Source organism: Malaclemys terrapin, chromosome 1 (assembly GCF_027887155.1).
Source record: "Malaclemys terrapin pileata isolate rMalTer1 chromosome 1, rMalTer1.hap1, whole genome shotgun sequence".
NCBI lineage: Eukaryota > Metazoa > Chordata > Testudines > Emydidae > Malaclemys > Malaclemys terrapin.
The window spans coordinates 102,498,970-102,517,962 of NC_071505.1; the positions used below are offsets into that span (position 1 = coordinate 102,498,970).

At 43.1% G+C, this 18,993-nt stretch overlaps 2 protein-coding genes across 3 annotated transcripts in view; one reads left to right on the forward strand and one right to left on the reverse strand.

Annotated features, from left to right (window-relative positions):
• The window catches only part of SVOPL (SVOP like), a 33,043-nt gene extending 28,679 nt beyond the window's left edge, over positions 1-4,364 (forward strand). The window contains exons 14-17 of one of the 2 annotated variants that reach the window (XM_054033616.1): positions 1-82; positions 1,273-1,362; positions 2,668-2,781; positions 4,049-4,364. In XM_054033616.1, coding sequence (XP_053889591.1) covers positions 1-82; positions 1,273-1,362; positions 2,668-2,781; positions 4,049-4,060 — 298 coding nt within the window. In that variant the 3' untranslated portion in view covers positions 4,061-4,364. The remainder of the gene's footprint in view (positions 83-1,272; positions 1,363-2,667; positions 2,782-4,048) is intronic. The other variant, XM_054033625.1, reaches the window with a different exon arrangement.
• A 3,543-nt stretch (positions 4,365-7,907) lies between these two features.
• Positions 7,908-18,993, reverse strand: part of TRIM24 (tripartite motif containing 24) — a 153,297-nt gene continuing 142,211 nt past the window's right edge. Inside the window, exons 17-19 of the mRNA XM_054033664.1 lie at positions 17,385-17,459; positions 13,777-13,926; positions 7,908-8,670 (exon numbers count right to left, since the gene is read on the reverse strand). Coding sequence (XP_053889639.1) covers positions 8,461-8,670; positions 13,777-13,926; positions 17,385-17,459 — 435 coding nt within the window. The 3' untranslated portion in view covers positions 7,908-8,460. The remainder of the gene's footprint in view (positions 8,671-13,776; positions 13,927-17,384; positions 17,460-18,993) is intronic.

Consider the following 18,993-nt stretch of genomic DNA (forward strand, 5'->3'; position numbering starts at 1 on the left):
TACGGGTCTGATCGGTTTTCTCTTCATGCTGCGTGCCTTGGTAGCAGCAAACTTCAACACCATCTACATTTACACAGCAGAGGTAGGTCCTTCTGAAAGTTCCTCATTAAGCTGCTCTTGCCAGAAGCTGGGAACGGGCGATGGGAATTACCTGATTTGTTCATTTCCTCTGAAGCACCTAGCATTGGCCACTAATGGAAGACAGGATACTGGGCTAGATGAACCATTGATCTGATCCTGTATGGCTATTCTTATGAAGTGTATTAAATGAATAAAAGCACATTTGCCTATTCTCAGGAATTTTCCCATGTTACTCGGCTGTGGCAAAGTTACTGTAACTATATGATTATCTAAGAGTCTGCTTTACTATCTCTGTACCATTAATAATTCTGTATATCACAATTGTGCTTATAAGAATGCACCTGCAGTGCATAAATATATTAACCTTTTGGTGGTTTAGAATTGTGGGAGTCCATTATCAGATATGGATGTGTCAGAAACCACTAACCTGAGAGCGTTTAACAAAAAGGGACAATGAAGCCCATCCAATGCCTGGAAAATGCTTCTTGAGACTGCTCCCCTCGCAGAAGGAAAGCAATTGGGGAATCCTTCTCTTGGAGTGGCTTAGTGAGACTGAAACCCCTCTTGGTCCTTCTACAAACATATTTCTAACCAATAAACTACTCAGCCCCCGCCACGTTATGCTTTAACATATGCCTATGTGCTTTGCTGAAACAGGGCCTAGGCGCGGCAAAAAGCATAATCCTTGGAGTCTTGACGGTTCTTTTTAGGTTGCTTTTTGTCTAATACGTGAGTAAGGATTCAAAGCCCTGGACACTACTTTTCCCTTTCTGCCAGATATGGAGCGTGGCCATGGAAGCATCCCCAATATCTCTGTTCTGCAACCCTGACCTTGAGCAACCACCTCTAAGGCTAAGGGATTAGTTTAGTGTCTGCTCCAGCTTTAATTAGACTAACCCAGTGGCTCTCAACCTATTTACCACTGTGAGCTGTATTCAATACTAATTGTATGGCTCCGAGGATATCACATGGGCTGCAGCTGTGTGCTGATTGGGCTGCAAGCGGCTCATTGGCTGAGAACCACTGGACGAACCTAAACTGATTCAACAGGGGAGAGAGAGAGTTGGGAGCCTTACTGCCCTTTGAAAATCTCCCCCTACAGCTGTCCTTTCTTGTGCTGTGAGCCCCCATGAACCAATGGCATGCCATAGTTCTTTCTGGTACTGAATTAAGCCCTTTGTCTTGCTATAGGTTTACCCTACCACAATACGAGCTCTGGGAATGGGGACAAGTGGTTCACTATGTCGGATTGGAGCTATGGTGGCACCATTTATAGCACAAGTAAGATGCTTTTCCTGTTATCATCCTGGTATGAGGTGGCGGTTGTCAGTGATGGGGAATGGGGAAAAAAAAAAAAAAAAGCCCTAGGCTGCTATTTCTTCAGCTACCTTGGAAGAGCTTTCAGCACTGGCCTTTGTTTTTGTGGGCACAGTTCTGGTTTTTGGTAAACTCTATGCCCAGTGTTGCCCTCAGATGCACCCACAGATCTCCTGGAAGTGCATAGGTCCGTGCACACACGTGTACATACTAACCTTTGTTTTTGCCAAGACATTAGGTCTTTGATATTTATGTGGAAACTAGGATTCGATATGTGGTCATTGCCAACAATAGACCCACATCAGTGGTGGCTCATGACTTTGACAGGTGAGACACAAATCACAAAATGGTTACATTCCCCCAATGTATAATTTAATAGCTATTAAAAGCTTATCTTATTTATAATGTAGTAGCAGCAGGAGGACTTGGGAGCTGGAGCTGCTACTCAGGCCACAACGGGAGGTGGAGCATGAGGGGGGGCCTGGGAGTGGACAACAGCTGTTGGTATACATGCATAGTTCCCTTGGGGCTGTGGACGCACAGGCCCCAACCCTGGCCCCTGCCCCTCTCCTTGAGCCTGGCCTCAACTGCTATCATTCCCCAGCTGTGGCCTCTCCAAGCAGTGGTTACCACAGCAATTCTGATAAAATGACTCTTATACTCAGTAAATTGTCATGGTAACAAGGCAGCTTCTTGAGGCACCGTTCACTCTCCCAACATTTGAGCCTCATGCAGCACCACGTTCGTCAAACTTTCTAGTGGTGTGTGTCGCTATGCGTGGATTGTGACATTTATAGCAAATCATAATTTGTCCTTAAAGCTGTATATATTTATCAGTTACCTGAAAAAGAATATGCAAAATGTATTGTGTAGCTTTTGGGAATTTTGTCCTTAAAGCTGTATATATTTATCAGTTACCTGAAAAAGAATATGCAAAATGTATTGTGTAGCTTTTGGGAATTTTGTCCTTAAAGCTGTATACATTTATCAGTTACCTGAAAAAGAATATGCAAAATGTATTGTGTAGCTTTTGGGAATTCTTGGGTAGCCTGTGGCCAAGCTGCTCCTGACCTGTATAAAGCTCTCTGTACAGAATGGAACTGGTTAGCATGTGTTACTCTTTTTGGAAGCTGTTAGAACAGCTTGTTTTCTTGTCTATCATTGAATCCTTTAGTCTCTTGTCCATTTCAGGTCTTGATTCCTAATGTGCCCCCTGACACTAATCTTGTATTGCAGCATCGAGCTGATGCTTGAATTGTTTGTTTGTAGGTTCTCATGAGTGCTTCGTTCCTCGGGGCCCTGTGCCTTTTCTCAGGCATGTGTGTGGTGTGTGCCATCTCTGCCTTCACTCTGCCCATAGAGACCAAAGGAAGGGCGCTCCAGGTGTGTAATAGCTCATTTCTGACACAACTACAGCTTTGTCCACATGAGAAAATATTGATTTAACTAAATCAGTTTAGAGGCTCCTAAAACCATCATCTCCTATATCCATATAAAGCATGCAAACCAAAAGAAGTGTCTTTACACACACAGGTTGGACTGCTCTACCTAAACCCTTGTCTCTACTACAAATGCTTTTCCCTTATAGCTATACTGGCATAGCTTGGCTGCCAGAGCACTGTCGCCATAGCTCTTGCCAACTGAAGGGGTTTTTCTCTTGGCAGAATACCACCACCCTCCCAAAAAATCCAGTTTCAGACAAGGACTTAAGGTTGTTTGTTTAATCTGCCTCTGTGGTAAAAGGCAGCCCTGTGCAGGCTAGCATACTCTTTAAACCCTGAAATGGTTGGTATTGCAATAATCAAACAAAAACACTCCAATAAATTGCATTACATGTAAGAGAAAAGCTTTGATCTATCTATAATTGACCTGACCTTATCTAATGGTGACCTATAGATAAATGGGAGTTTAACTGACTGTTTAATGAGGTGGGCTCTCTTCCTTGAAACTGGACTGCATTCTTGTGAGCTAATATCACAGCTGACGTTTCAATAGACATCATTTTTGCAGACAAGATCTATGACCCTGATTCTGCTACCAGTTATACTTTTCACAAAGGATTAGTCCAATGGAGGTTAATTGGAATAATCAACTATGCAAAGTTACTTGGATTAGGGCCACAGCCTTTAGTTTCAGCAGGGAGGATGCCAATGCTTATGCATGTGTAACTTTGATGTTAATAGGAATAATCAAGTATGCAATGGGATTACTTCTGTTTATAAAGTTACTCATGGCTTCAGAATCTGGCCTAATGAATGCATTGCCCCTCACTCTCTGATAGTACGGCTAGGGGGCCATATAAGAACCGAGATTGTAAGCACACAATGACATTTAATCCCAAGAGTCAAGTTTTCAGGTGGCAATGTCTACATTGTGCCTTCCAAATCTGCTTTGTAGTGGTGGTGCAGCTATATTTCAAGAGTAATTTTAAAAGCCAGCTCAATGTTATTTGAAAGAGATATAGGCTGAAAATATCCAGCCTCTGCATCAGATTCTAATCTTAGAACAATCTCAGAATAGCGTATGGGTCGTGCAGATACAAGGCAGGATTTTTGGACACAAAAAAATTTATTTGAGAGCAGAACCTGCTCCTGGTCCATATGCCCCCATTCTTTGTTTGACTCTGCATTTTTATCTTTCCATTTTTTAGCAAATGAAATGAATGAAGACACTCAAAGTTGGTTCTTGTGGGAGAGAAAAAGGAACTTTCCAGCAACCGCTGAAAGGAGGAGGTATAATCACTGTTGAAGAGCATACAAGCTACATGCTATCTACAGGATGCATTTGGAAAAACTGCTGGGTGCATGGTCTTTCCTGTGATTCAATAAATAGATTTCTCCTTCACCCCTGAAGCCTCTTTACTATTCTCAGTATTAGTCCTATGCCACAAGATGGCTACTAAAATACATGGGTCCTAGTCCCCTCTTGGATTAACTGGTGTTGGACAAGTTGGGATGGTGGTGTCATACCTGCATTACAGCTGGACTAATGGTGAGGGTGTTTTTCCTTCAGGAGTGGAATATGGTTTTTGCCATGGCAATGTGGTTTACAGTACGTACATACTAATAAAATACAACAGCCCTTCCTCGAGGAAAAAATACCCCCATCACTGAGACTGACACACAGGCATGTTTCACCTACCTCACCTTGCCCTCAGAATGAGGCTTTCGGGTGATTGCTCTGGCCCTTACACTGTTCTCAGGACTAGAGTTGGCTGCAATTTTTCCATTAGGAGAGAGAGAAGCTGGCAGCTTTCTATCAGCAAGCAGGGATACTAGCACAAAGCTAGGTCTCCCCACTTAAAAAAAAAAAAATACATCTTCCACTAGTGGATATTTCTGTAAGACTGGAAATTTGTACAGAAACCACTTAAAACAGCAAATACAAAATATGGTTCTATACAGAAGCTGGGTGAAGAGGGCAGCTTTTCAGATCAGGCCCCCAGAATCTGCATAACTGTGGTGGGTTTGTATGCTGGATCTCTGAAAACTATAGTGGTTTTTAAAAATTCCACAGTCATTCATCTTTTCAAAACACCTGCATTTCATTACTGTGAAAAAGTAAAGCTTCCCTTGGGCTGCCACAGTCTGTGATAGACTGAGGCTAATGGACACATTCAGCATAACAGCAACACTTTAGAATTATTTTAATCAAAGGGATAGGCTAGGGTTCAGTTAATGGACCACTGGGCTCAGGCAGGAGTCCTGATTTCTAATCCTGCCTCTGGCACAGAGCTGCTGACTCCTTGGGAGAGTTACTTCACCTCTTCCCCCCCCTCCCCCAATGGTCCATCTCAAAGTGTGGAGAGGAGACTGACAATTAGGTGTTAGAGATGAGTAAGCTACTATTACATTGCCAGCGGACACTGGCCTCACTATGGAAATACAATCTTGAGCTGATGCATCATGATATGAGGGAAGTACTCCTTGTGTGAGTAGTGCTATTGCACATGCAGAATTTGGGCAGAAATTAACTTTTTTTTGCACAGAATTTCCTTTGCCTCCACAGAGGCTGCTGGACCTGACAGCACAGCTTGCAACTAGAAGACACTGCCAGGGGAAGGGACTGGGAGCTGGGGGGCTCCCTGCAGCTGCAATTCTCAGAATGCCCTGAGGAAAGGAGAGATTAATACCCATAGCCCAGCGTCTCTATTGTGTACCTGTAGAGTGCTGCCTTTGCCTTCCAGCATAGCCTCTCTCCTGAGGCAAGTTGTGTTTTGCAGCCACTTGACCAAACGGCAACCACAGGGCAGGGGCCTAGCCACACACACTAATTGTTTCAGTACAACTGCATATAAGTGTATACATCTAGGACCAAAGAACATACTTACATGATGGGGAACTTAATCCTAGGAAACGGACTCTGAAATGAGCTGGGGTTGGTGATGAATAATCAGCTGAGTATCCATGAACTCTCAGTGCAACACTGTAGCCAAAAGAGCTAATGTGATGCTGGCTACATAAACACGGGAATAGAGAGGCTATTTTACCTCTACATTTAGCACTGGTGCAACCATTGCTGGAATACTATGTCCAATTCTGGTGTCAACAATTCAAGAAGGATGTTGACAATTGGAGAGGGTTTAAAGAGTCAAGTAAATGATTAAAGGGTTAGAAAACAGACTTAAGGAACTCACTCACTGTAAGTAAAATAGATATGACTTAGGGATGACTTAATTACAGTCTCTGAATGGGGAACAAATATAGTAATGGGCTGTTCAGCCCAGCAGAGAAAGGTATAACATACTCTAATAGGACGACGCTGAAGCTAGACAAATGCAGCCTGGAAGGTGTACATTTTTAACAGTGGGTAATCTATCAAGGGTCATAGTAGATTCTCCATCACTGACCATTTTAAAATCAACATAGACTGTTTCTCTAAAAGATCTGGACTATGAATTAATTTAAGGAAGTTCTATGACCGGTATTATACTGGAAGTCTGACTAGATGAACACAATGGTCTCTTCTGGCCTTGAACATTAATAATCGCTTCCCCAGTCCATCCTTTGCCCTCCATGGTCACACCAATTTTCAATGAAATTAACAAGGGCACGAAGGGTGAGTTGACTGATGTACAGTCCTGAAACCTCCACGCATCTGAAGAAGTGGGTTTTTTACCCACAAAAGCTTATGTCCACAAATCTGTTAGTCTTTAAGGTGCCACCCAACTCCTTGTTGTTTTTGTGGATACAGACTAACACAGCTACCCCCTGATACTTGTAAATTTAAAATCATTGATAATTCACTCAAAATCAGCCCTCGCCAAACTCCTTTGTGATTGCAGCTGCCCTACACTCCACTCTGGAGAACCAAAATAAAAGTAACAAAACAGGCAACTATTACTCTAAAACCTAAACTAATTTTAAGGACAGTTTTTCTGTAGGTAATTTCCTAGATTTTTAAAAATAGTTAATGTTTACTTTTAGCAACCCCCCTCATGTATTAGGAGGGTTTAGAACCCCCAGCAATAGAATACATACTGCTACTACTACTTGGGCTCTAGGGTACCTCAGGAGGCAGCAGCAGAAAGCTCTTATTCCAGAGGGGAGGTGACCCTGCCTCTGCCCTTTTTCCTTCTCACTTCATCCCTGCTGCATATCAAGGGCCTGCTACAAACTTCCTAATATTTTATAATGAAAAATGGCAGGTAACCTACAGAGAAAGGGGCACTACCAGCCACCCTTCTACTAAGGCAAATACTACTTACCTTGCTATAATGCCCACCTTTAGTCGGTTTCTTCCCCTCACTCCAGAGCAGTGCCACCACGTAGTCATCAATGTTTGTGGCCAGCCTCTAAACTTGTGGTAACAACTATCTTGTACACTGGAGCAGCAACCTATCTGTGCTATACAGAACATCACAGCTGTTTGCTTACCTGCAGTATTGGTGTAGACAGCTACCATAGTGCTCCACAAATGGGAATAGTTTGGATAAAGCTGCGCTTCTGAAGTTCAGTTTCCACATAAGACCAACCTGAATTAGGGCTTCTAACTGGCCTGTGGAGCACTCACAGATAGGTAGGTGGTGCTTTGAAAATAACTGCTTGAGAAGGGAGCATGGGTTGACATATTTCACAAACAGTGCAACAAGAGGGCTAGTGAGGTAAATGGCATGGAGGAGGAGGAGGAGAGCTGAACAACAGTGTCTCATGCTTTCCAACTTGAAGAAGTATTGTTATAGTGATGACTCAATCATCCAGGAGCTATCACTACGACCACCTCTATGAAAGGAATGAGAAATGCAAGACTGCATTCCAAAGATGACATTTTCAGAAGTTCAATAAATTGTCTAACCAACTCTAGGTACAAGTAATCATTCTTTCCTTGCAACTATGCCATTAACTTCCATTAGCACATGTACATTGAATCTGTCTGATCTTGTTTAGAGGACATTTCAGAGACATTTTAGTGCATCTCATTGCAGTAATGCATACTGACCAAGAGAAATCCAACTGCTGGGATGAAAGGAACAACCTTCCTCACCTATAAAAACACCCCAAACAAATCCCTGATTTTTTAAAGTAGATTTTAATACAGCCCTCCCTTTACATTTTAAATCACCAGTAACTTCTTTAGGGGGCAACTACACTTCCATTGTATCAGTCATTCTCCTAGGACAACAAAATTACACCATGTGCTATCATGGCTTGGGGTTAAGTACAGTACAAAACAAATTATGGCCAGCCACATGCCTTTGGTAAAATTAATGTCTGGTGATAATACATTTTCTTGAAACTGAGAAAGTCACACATTGAATTCATGTAACATTTTAAAGTTTAATTCTGTACAAATTCTTTTCTTTAAATGAATTTGAGCAGCTGTTATTCCAGATCGCTGTTTTAATGACGTTCCACAAGTAGGATGCAAGGACTGAACTTCAGAGAACAGTCTCTCCAAATGCCTTGATCCCTGGTAGATTTCTGTTTTAGGGGAAGGGTATAAAGTCTAGTAAACATCCACAAATGTACAGGTCAAAGTGGTCATGACTTTTCCTCTTGACAACTGACAGTTGATAAATATTTGTCTAGTTTTAAAAAATTCATTCCAGTACATGCGACTCATTCATTTAAGCAACTGGCGCTCCTCTCCTTTGAGGCGTTTTTTCCTGGGCTGTACAAAATCATCATCAGAGTCATCACTAAATTCTGGATTCTCTCTCTCACTCCGACAGTAGGGTTGTATAGGGAATTCTCTCTCCGGATAAAGGGTCTTTAGTAGTTCTTCAAAGTAGGCTTCAAGTTTCATGCCAGCATCAGCCACTTCTGAATCAGGCTGTTGGGTGAGTTTACAATAATCAGTGCATCATAAAATAGTTTGACACTTATAGCACCCAAAGAATCTCAAAGTGCAAACTGCTAAAATCAACTAGCAATAAGACACAGACATCTCTGGGACATGGTTGGCAAACAACCAGCACACAGAACTCTGCAAAAATCAGTGCTAGAGGGGAAATGTTGGCCAAGAACACCACAACTAATTCCTTCTCTTACAAAACTGACATAAAATCTAATGTTCAAGATGGACAGGATCATTGGTTTAAGATTTCCACTGAAAGACCCACTTAAGAGATCATACATGATATAAAGTTTATCCACTTCAGAAATGGAAGGGTTTGGTCAACTGTGCCACTAAGAAGACAGAGTATTTTGTACCAGATGCTTTGACTGCTATGCCATTTTTCTGGCCAGTGGAATTTTTTTCCCGCCTCTCTCACACACACTGCAGAATATAAAATGTTACTAACATAGATGATTATACCTTAGCACACTAACCAGCCCCAAGGTGTTTCACATCAGCAGCCATGGCCAGCTTCCTGGTTTAAGCAGAGGCTAATAGCTAAAGCCAGTTCTAGTCAGGTCTTCCCTCCTTCCTGCTAGAACTACCCTTCCTTCCTGTCCTACATGGGACATTTGTCCCTTCCCCAGAGTTCCACCCCTCACTTCAAATGAGGAATCAGCAGATGTCTAAGAAAGCCAGCAGTGGCCAAGGAGATCTTGGTATAGCAGTCAGAAGCCACAGTGTACTTAAGAGGTTGACTGAAGGGCAGGACAAGGAGGGTGGGGAATGAAAGGCTCACTACTCATTGAGGGGTCAGGGAAGGGAGGAAGGGCAGTGGGAAGGATATTATTCTGCAGATAGGAGGCAAAAGGCAGTGAGTCTAAGACAGGTGGAGAGAGAGAGATAAAGAAATATATAACTGTTAGATAAGTCTGCATAATAATCTTAAGAAATGAAAAAAGGATTTTTTCTGTTTTCTGTGTGTGTCAAGATGACTGCTCTCAAAACTCTGCTAAAACTAGTTTCACGGTTGTAAAAAATCAGAAAGCTGGTTTGTCTCTTATCTACAGTGGATTCTTGGTTTGTGTAGATAACAGGGCAAAGCAAACCAGACAAGGTGTGAGATTTACTAGCCAGGTGAAGATCTTGGACTAGGGAGGATGGATACTAACTAGACAGAACTAGTGAAGTCCAAGGTCACAAGATGAAGATAAGAATAAGACACATGAAAGCAATGAAAAGACAGCTAGATTGAGTAAGGAGTATGGTAGCAATGGTTAAAAAGACAAGAGATACCAATTAGAGTTTTTGAAGGATAAGTAAAAGATGTACTAGAGTTAGGATAGTGCGCATATGAAAGTGTTTAGAATAGAATGTTTACAGATAAGGAATTTTAAATAATTGGTGCCTGTATGATGTTATGAGACAAGGTATAAAGGACATGTGGAGCAATGCAGGACCCCTACCAGATTGGACGAGAATGGCTCTGATGAGAACAGAAACAGACTACCTGTGCCACAGGACTGGGTAACTGATCATTGCTGTATCCTGCTCTAATCTGCTTTATTTATGCTCTATACTTAGTTAAGGTAGTAATACAGTGTCCTAAAATGTTCTTAAAGTTTTCAACTAATTAAGCTTAAGTAACTGGTGTGGATTGTGCCTTTCACCAGACAGAAGCCATATTAAATCTGCTCCTATCCATTTCCATAGAAGAAATGGTTACTGACTGTAACTGCACTTTGAGATGTGACGCAGATGTGTATTCCAAGTAGGTTTGTGCACATGCTGGAGCCAGAGACTTTTGCCTAGCGGCACCCGTAGAACAATGGCGCTCATGCTTTGTGCTTGTAGCCCCTCCCTTGGCTATATGAAGCGACAAAGACCAGCCCCCCCCCCCCCCCCAGTTCCTTTGCATAGAATGTTCGGGGGAAGACTGATGCAGAGGCAACGGTGGGTGGATTGTGGTATACACGCCTGCATCATATCTAGAAGAACCACAGTTACCGCAAGTAATCGTTTAGTCTTCTTTGAGTAGATGCAGACATGGATTCCAAGTAGATGATTAGCGAACCCCATCTGGAGGGGGGGGGGCTTAGTGTCCACCTGAGCAAGGATTGCAGGACTACTCTTCTGACATTAGTGTCTGCTCTGGAAGAAGCAGTGATAGCATAATGATCTGTCAAAAGTATGCACAGACAACCCTGTGACCACCCTACAAATGTCCAATATTGAAATGTCATTGAAGAACGCCACCAAAGTTGCCTGTGCTCTCGTCAGATGCGCCCAAATCTACTGAGGGGGTGTAACTGATGCTATCTCGTATGCAGTATTGAAGCAAGATATTATCGATCTAGAGATGGTCTGCACAGAGACCGCTTGACCCTTCATATGGTCTGCATATGATATGAGCAGGGCAAGGCGAAGCACAAAACTGTTCCGTCTTGTTCAGACAGAAGGCTAGACAGTGTCTAACGTCTAGTGTATGGAGGCATTGCTCTTCTGGGGAGGAATGCAGCTTGGGGAAAAATACAGGCAAATACACTGCCTGGTTCAAGTGAAACTGAGACCAACTTGGATACAAAACTTCTGATGTGGCCAAAGCACAATCTTGTTCCTGGAAAACTGTGTGTAAGGAGGACCAGCCATCAGGGCCTGCAACTCTCTCACTTCCTGGCACAGGTAATGGCTATCAAGAATGCAGTTTTCTGGGACACGAGGCAGGAAGCAAGAGGCTTACATGGAGGCCCCATCTGACCCACTAAAACCATGTTCAGGTCCCACAAGGGGCAGGTGGAGTATTCCTTTCAGAAATCTCATCACCATGGCATTGGAGAAAATAATGGACAGGCAAGATGAAATGCAGATATTGCTTCCAAGTACATTCTCAGACAACTGAGTGCTAGGTCCAATTCCTGAAGATGCAAAAGGTACTCCACGATGTCCTAGATGGAAGCCTCTGCCCAGTGGGTCACACGAGCCAAGGACCACACAGAAAACCTCTTCCTCTTTGACAAGTAGGCTGTTCTAGTGGAAGGCTTCCTACTGTTAAGTAGGACCTATTGGACAGCCTCCGAGCAAAACACTTCCTCCTCATTCAGCCATGCAGGAGCCACACCTTGAGGTGCAGGGAGTTGGTCGCTGGATGCGGCCATGGTCCTGTGTGAGCGAGGAGATCAGAGAATCAGTGCTACCTCAGCTACTCTGGGGCAAGGAGGACAGGTCTGGCTCAATCTGCCTTGAGTTTGGCCACAACCTAGGGAAGAATGGTGTACAGCGGAGTTGACTTCCATCTGCAGTGGAAAGCATTGGAGAGGGAGCCCGGGCTGAGCCCCTCCAGAGAGCAAAATAGGCAACATTTCTCGTTTTCCTTTGTCACAGAGGTCGATCGTGGGGACGCCCCATGTTGTGAACACCGTCTTAAAGATTTCAGTCTTCAGGGACCACTCATGGCTCAGGGAGAAAACCCAGCTGAGATGATCCATGAGATGGTTCTAGACCCCTGGTAAGTGGATAGCTACTGGGGTGGTATCATCTGATACAGAACAACAACAGGTTGATTGCCTCCAGGCAGAATGCTCTGTTGTGGGCTCCCCCTTGTTTGTTCACATAGCACATCATGGTAATATTATCTGTGAGTATGTGAACACTGAATGCCTGATTTGGTCCCAGAAGGCACAACGTGTTGTGGATGGCCCGAAGCTCCAACATGTTGATAGGAAGCAAAGTCTCCTGTTCCAACCACAGACCATGCACCTCCAGTGAGTGCAGATGTGCTCCCCAAACCAGAAGGGATGTGATGGTAACCACTAATTTGGTGGGAGAGGGCCGAGTGAAGGGGACCCGCTGGCACACACTGCATGGGGACTCCCACCAGTGCAAGGACTCCAGGACTGATGAAAGAAGGTGAACCAACCTGTTTAGCGAATACAGAGCAGGGCTGTAAACCGTCCTGAGCCCCATCTGAAGAGGACAAAGGCGTAACTGGGCAAGATGGACCACTTGGGTGCTGTTGTGGAGGGGGAGGGTCCAGCTCCCTCTTCCCATGTGACCCAATAGGCTCAGGCACATGTGGACTGTTGTTGACAGCTGTGATTGCAAACTGAGGCACAGCTGTAGAATCATCTGGAAGTGGTTGCTCAGCAGGAACGCCCTCGACTTCGTTGAATCTAACAGGGCCCCAGTGAACTCTATTTGCTGAGTGGGGGCCAAAGTTGACTTTATGATATTTAGAATGAGTTCCAAACGGTCAAGGAAGTGTAGCGTGGTGTCAACGTGGGCAAGAACCTCCTCTTTGGAGCCTGCAGTAACCAGTCATTGAGGTAAGGGAAGATATGGATTTCCTTCCTCCTCAGATATGCCATGACTACCACCATGCATTTGGTGAAGATTCAGAGGGCAGAAGAGAGGCCAAATGGGACAATCATGTATTGAAAGTGGCAGTCTCTTACCATGAAGCAAAGATACTTCCTGTGACTCGGTAGAATGGCCACGTGGAAGTAGGTGTCTTGAAGAACCAGAGCAGCAAGCAAGCCATTTTGAGACAAAGAAGGGAGGATAGCTATATACAACAAACTACGCTAAGATATAAACTTGTGAGGTTGTGAAGCAATAACTGCATAGAGCTCCAACTCCAGCAAATGGGCAGTATGAAGGAACCAAGTGGGTTTGGGGCGCTGCCACCTCATGTATCCAGGGGAGGAGCTACAGGCATGAATGCCACTCCTCTATGGGTACTGCTAGGGAAAAGGCTCTGGAGCGTGGGGCATGCACACACCTAATTAGAATACACATCAGCATCTACTCAAAGAAGAATTAAAGCATATTTAATCCTGATATAATAACAATTAAACCAAACTGTTTGCTACTGCTTTCTTTCCCGTCTTCCTTCTATGGAACTGTCTCTACTACATACTAATCTAATACAAAAGTAATTTCAAGTGAAATCTATAACTTAATTGAATAAGTCTCATAACCAAAGCAAGATTAATTCACAAAGTTGTTATATCATTTGCATCAAGAAATTCTACCACCTGTCATAAATTCTGCTTTCTTGGAAATATGTAAGCTTGTAAAACTATATGGTTTTACTTTTCTGACCTCATTAAACTCAGCACAATTTTGGAAAATCAGTCTGAAATCAGCCACAAAATCTTCTGGTTTCATATACAGTGGATGGTTCACTTGCAGTCTTTTTTTGATTGTTGACAAGTCCATAGGCTTCTTTATTATTTTGTAGTATTCAGGCACCTAAAAGAAAAAAAAAAAAAAAATCACCAATCAGATATTTCACACACACACACACACACACACACACACTTTTAATCATAATCTCCAGGCAAAATACTATTCATTTTAACTCTTAAAGTACAGTTCTAAGAGGTAAACATACTGCCTTCTTACTTGAGACAGGCTCCCTGTGAGTAGTGAGAGACAACTCTGCTTACCTTTATGATACGATAAAGGGTGTATTTGGATTTATTTCTACACCACTAAGGCCTGGCCTGCACTACAGAGGTTAGGTTGACATAAGACAGCTTACGTCGACCTAGCTGTGTAAGTGTCTATACTACAATTTTCCTCCTGCTGATTTAACTTGCCTGCTATGCTGACCTAATAACTCCACCTCAGAGCTGTAGTGCTAAGGTTGATGTAGTTAGGTCGATGCAGTGTCTGTGCTTGCTTACATTGCCTGTTGCTGCCTTTCACAGCCCGTTGGCACCCCACAATGCCCCACTTGAGTTGGTGCAAGTGCTTCTGGTGAGGACATGCACCGCCAACGGAAGGAGCATAGTGTGGACACAAAGAACGGATGTAATTACTATAGTGGCTGTAGGTCAAGCAAACTTAAGTCGATTTAATTTTGTAGTATAGACATGCCTTAAGTGTTCTCTACACTACATTAAATGAAAATGGCAAGACTAGTTAAAGATGCATTTGAGGTATAAACAGCTATATATTTAAATGCTAGTACCAATACATGATTTAAACTATTACTTCAATCCTTTCACCTGTGAAGCCAGGTGTTGTCATAATACAGTGGTGCCCAAACTTCTCCTGTTCTCCCCACACCCTTACCAGTAATGGAATCTGTCTGCGCCCCCCTCCATTACTGCCCAGTTGGCTCAGCAGAGTAGCTTGGGCTGAAGGCAGAGCTGGGGGCAGAACTGGGGCTGGGGCTAGATGTGGAGCTGGGCTGGAGATGGGGAGGGAATGAGGGCGGAGCTGGGCTGTTGGTGGAGCAGGGGGAGCTGGGCTCAGGGAGGAATGGAGATGGGGTAGAGTGGGGCTCCTTCCTCACCCCATCACCCGTGGGGGATGGCTTAGGCCCCGCCAATGTGCACCCCCGAATGTTCCTCTGTGCCCCTCAACAGGGTGCACCTCACAGTTTGGGGACAACTGTCTTCATATAGGGAGTCCAACTATACATGCTATTTACAAATTTAAGATAGCTTTTCTGAAACTCATGTCATGGTTTTGAACTCCCATATCTGACAACCTGCTCAGGCAAGAACTAAAGTGCACTCAAGGTGGGTGGAGTGATTTCCCTGCTATCCAATAGAATAGAATCTGTATTTCAAGTTCTGATGGTTCACAAGATATTGGACCTAAAAACCTGTGACTGATCTAGGTTCAATATTGTAAGGACTCTGCCTCAGGAGGAAGAGCAAATATTTTTGAGGCAGAGATTTTTTGAATTTTTTAATACAGTAACTGATAGAAAGCAGCTCAAAGTGTTGGAATGCTAGAAGCAGTCTGGAGTGAAATCAGTGGGCAAAATGCAGGTGAGGCTCTCAAAAATAAAGAAATGTAATGTATCTTATCTCTATTGCCATGTATGCAGGGCACATTTTTGTTTAAAAGAATGAGTTTTCAAAACTATTTTTTAAAGAGACAAACCTCGGTGTCCTACAGTAGAAATACTCAGTAATATGTACAGTAATATTTTACACCTTTATGTATCTCTTCATCTCCTCCTTTTTAAATATTGATTTTAAACAAATCGGAAATTTAACTCCAAAAATGTGTCATTGTTTCAACATCTCCACAATAAAAGGGGCAGTTTTCTTTCACTTAGATCTGCCATTTTACGGATACATCAGTGCTTAGATATAACAGCAATAGGCACCACCGATGAACTGGAGATAGACAGCTGTAGTTTTAGAACAGAGGAAGTACAGCACAATATTTGACTAGATGAAAAAGTGGTTCATGTAACTTCACTTTAAAAAAAGTTAACTTGCCTTACAGCAACATGAAGTGTTCCAAAGATGTATTTCCTTTGTCAAACTGAAATAAACTATCAGAATAGCAGCTTCCTGTGTGTGTTAATTAAACATATGATACTTTAAAAAGAGGATAGAGAGTATTTAAGGCACGAAGGGGCAAATTTTAAAAGATGTAACTTTGTATGCTCCTGCCTGGCTCCCATGCACAAAAAATGAGCAAAGCCTGACTTGCATGTCAGCAGGAGATGTGAATAAAATTCTGTCTTTAAAAATTTAGTCTTCAATTTGTGTGCAATTTTTCTCTCTCTCTGCAATTAGATGCAACTATTAGAACATATAATTTATTTCACATTCCAGATTCTTATTTATGAACCAGAAGCCATTCTTTTCTCCCCACCCACCAACAATCTAGGCAGATCTGTGAAGAATTTTAAGATGTAGTCCAAGTTGTGGAATTAAAGTATGCGTTTGTACTACTGACATTACAGAAATAGAGACTTCCCTTAAGGCTCGACTACACTTACAGCAGTGCAGCTGTAGCATTTAGTGAAGACTACCTACGCTGATGAGAGAGCTTCTCCTATTGGTGTAGGTACTCCATGTTCCCGCGAGGTGGTAGTTATGTCAATGGTAGCCGCCTTCCTGTCCACATAGAGCGGTCTACACTGGTGATTAGGTCGGTATAACTATGTCACTCAGCACACTCCTGAATGACTTAGTAATACTGACATACATTGGTAGTGTAGACTAAGCCTCTCCTTCCATTTTGACAAGTTTCAGAGTTTCATTTTGAGTTCACACAAGTAAGAGCTAGTCTACACTGGCAATGGTAAAGCACTTCTCTGGCAGCACTTTAACGTGCCTTGTATGGTCAATGAGGGGCAACCACCTCAATGAGGGGCACAGCTCCCAGCACTGGAGCACTGTTTACACTGGCGCTTTACAGCAGTGCAACTTGCTGTGCTCAGGGGGTGTTCTTTCACACCCCTGAGAGAGAAAGTTGCAGCGCTGTTAATTGCCAGTGCAGACAAGCCCTAAATGTTTCATTGCTGTTAAATGTAAATAGCACCATTCTTTGTGCAATTCAATGATGTGCCAACTACTATTCATTTCAAAAGAATGCAGCAACACTCAAGATGAAGTGGAAAAAACAGAAGTTAAGGGTTAAGTCATGTTTCATGCATAAGACACACGATTTTAAGATGTAGTGTACACTTTATAGTAAAAGTTTGTTAATTGACAGCAATTGGGAAATAAGTCTCACCTTAATCTCTGCTCGGATTCAATGAGCATGGAAATTCCATGCATCTAGTATCAACCTTTTACCTCTATCCTACATTTAGATATTTGTTACATTAAATATCTGGAGTAGATTACTCTTCTGATGATGGATTTGTTACTGGGAACAGTAACGCCCACAGAAGTGCTGGTGCCAAGTGCTCGGACTCTTTTATAAGGCAAAAATGACAATGTACATACTGTAGGAGGAACTGGATCTTGAAAAGCCAGGCTCATTTCATGGCAGTAGAGGTACAGCAGTAGCCTTTCACATTTCTGTATATAGGGAAAGACAGCATGCCTGTGTATTAGAGAATGGCTGCGATTTTACCTTTAATAGTTTATTATGCTAAAAAATTCAGGTAGAGGTTTACTACTTCCCCAGCCCCAAAAAACATCAAGCACATTTGAAAATATCAGATATTCAGAGAAAGCAAGTTAATCATCATTACCAAGAAGCCCAATTCTGTTTTTTCCACATAGTGCCACCCAAGAGAATGCCCCCTTGGCCGCAGTTCTACCTAGAACTCCCCTCTCCTCCCGCCCTCAGGTTCGGGCCAAATTATGACCTCAGTAACACTTTACTTTCAATGTATACGCAGGTGTTACTAACTGGATTTTAGTCAACAATTCTGTTGATAAACCATAAGGAGACAAAACCAATTTAGCTCACACTTTCTCAGCTGTGTTATGCAGAAGTCAACAGCAAAACATTTTGTCACTGAAGCTCGCAGAACCATTAACACACTGCATCTATAGTAAGATAACATTTTTACTGTCTTTTTCAGTGTCAAGCCACCTGTTAAGCATGGCAGAGTAGAGAGTTTGTGATTTAGACTTCAGTTCAAAAGCTTTTTGCTTTGCTTAAGGGGATAATTTTGAATGAGGCTTGCTCAAAAGAGGGTATGTCTATGATGAACAAAAACAACAACAAAAAACAAACAAACCAACCAACCACCACAACACCAAGCCTTAGAGCCCAGGTCAACTGACTCAGGCTTGTGCTGTGGAGCTAGAAGTAGAAGTGTAGACATTCCCACTTGGACTAAAGCCCAGGCTCTAGAGCCTATATAAAGTGAGAGTGTCTGGTGGTGCAAAGACTGCAGGGTAAGAAGCACATCTCAGACCTAGTTCTCCTTATGGTAGGAGTCTCCACTTTATACCTATAGACTAAGCTAGAGTGCAAAAAGGGCCCAAAATTAAATAAAAATTACTAAACTAATCTACTAATACTGGGTAAAATACAAAAACCAAGAGGCTCTGGGAAACAATTTTTCCAGAACATTAGGTCCAAGAGACTGAGCCCGGGTTTCTGTTCTGCACACAGTTGGAAGAAACAGAGGTGGCTGACGTACCCCACCACCTTTTATAGCGTCACCTCTAAGCCCTGGTCTACACTGGGGGGGAAGTGGGGGGGAAGGGATCGATCTAAGATACGCAACTTCATCTATGAGAATAGCGTAGCTGAAGACGACGTATCTTAGATTGACTTACTTCGTGTCCTCCCGGCGCGGGATCGACGGCCGCCGCTCCCCCCGTCGACTCCGCTTCCGCCTCTCGCCCTGGTGGAGTTCCGGAGTCGACGGGGAGGGCGTTCGGGAATCGATCCGGCGGGTAGTGAAAATGTACCCTAATATTCAGAGCCACAAAGGGAGAACAACACAACACAACACACAAGCCCTGCTCCAGAGGCTTCTACTAGTCCAACTACGACACCAGGGCATCTCTCAATATTGGGGATATGCAGTGGCCCACCAGAAAAAATAATATTTAAGACTTCATAGAGCTCTATGAATGAAAAACAGCCTTC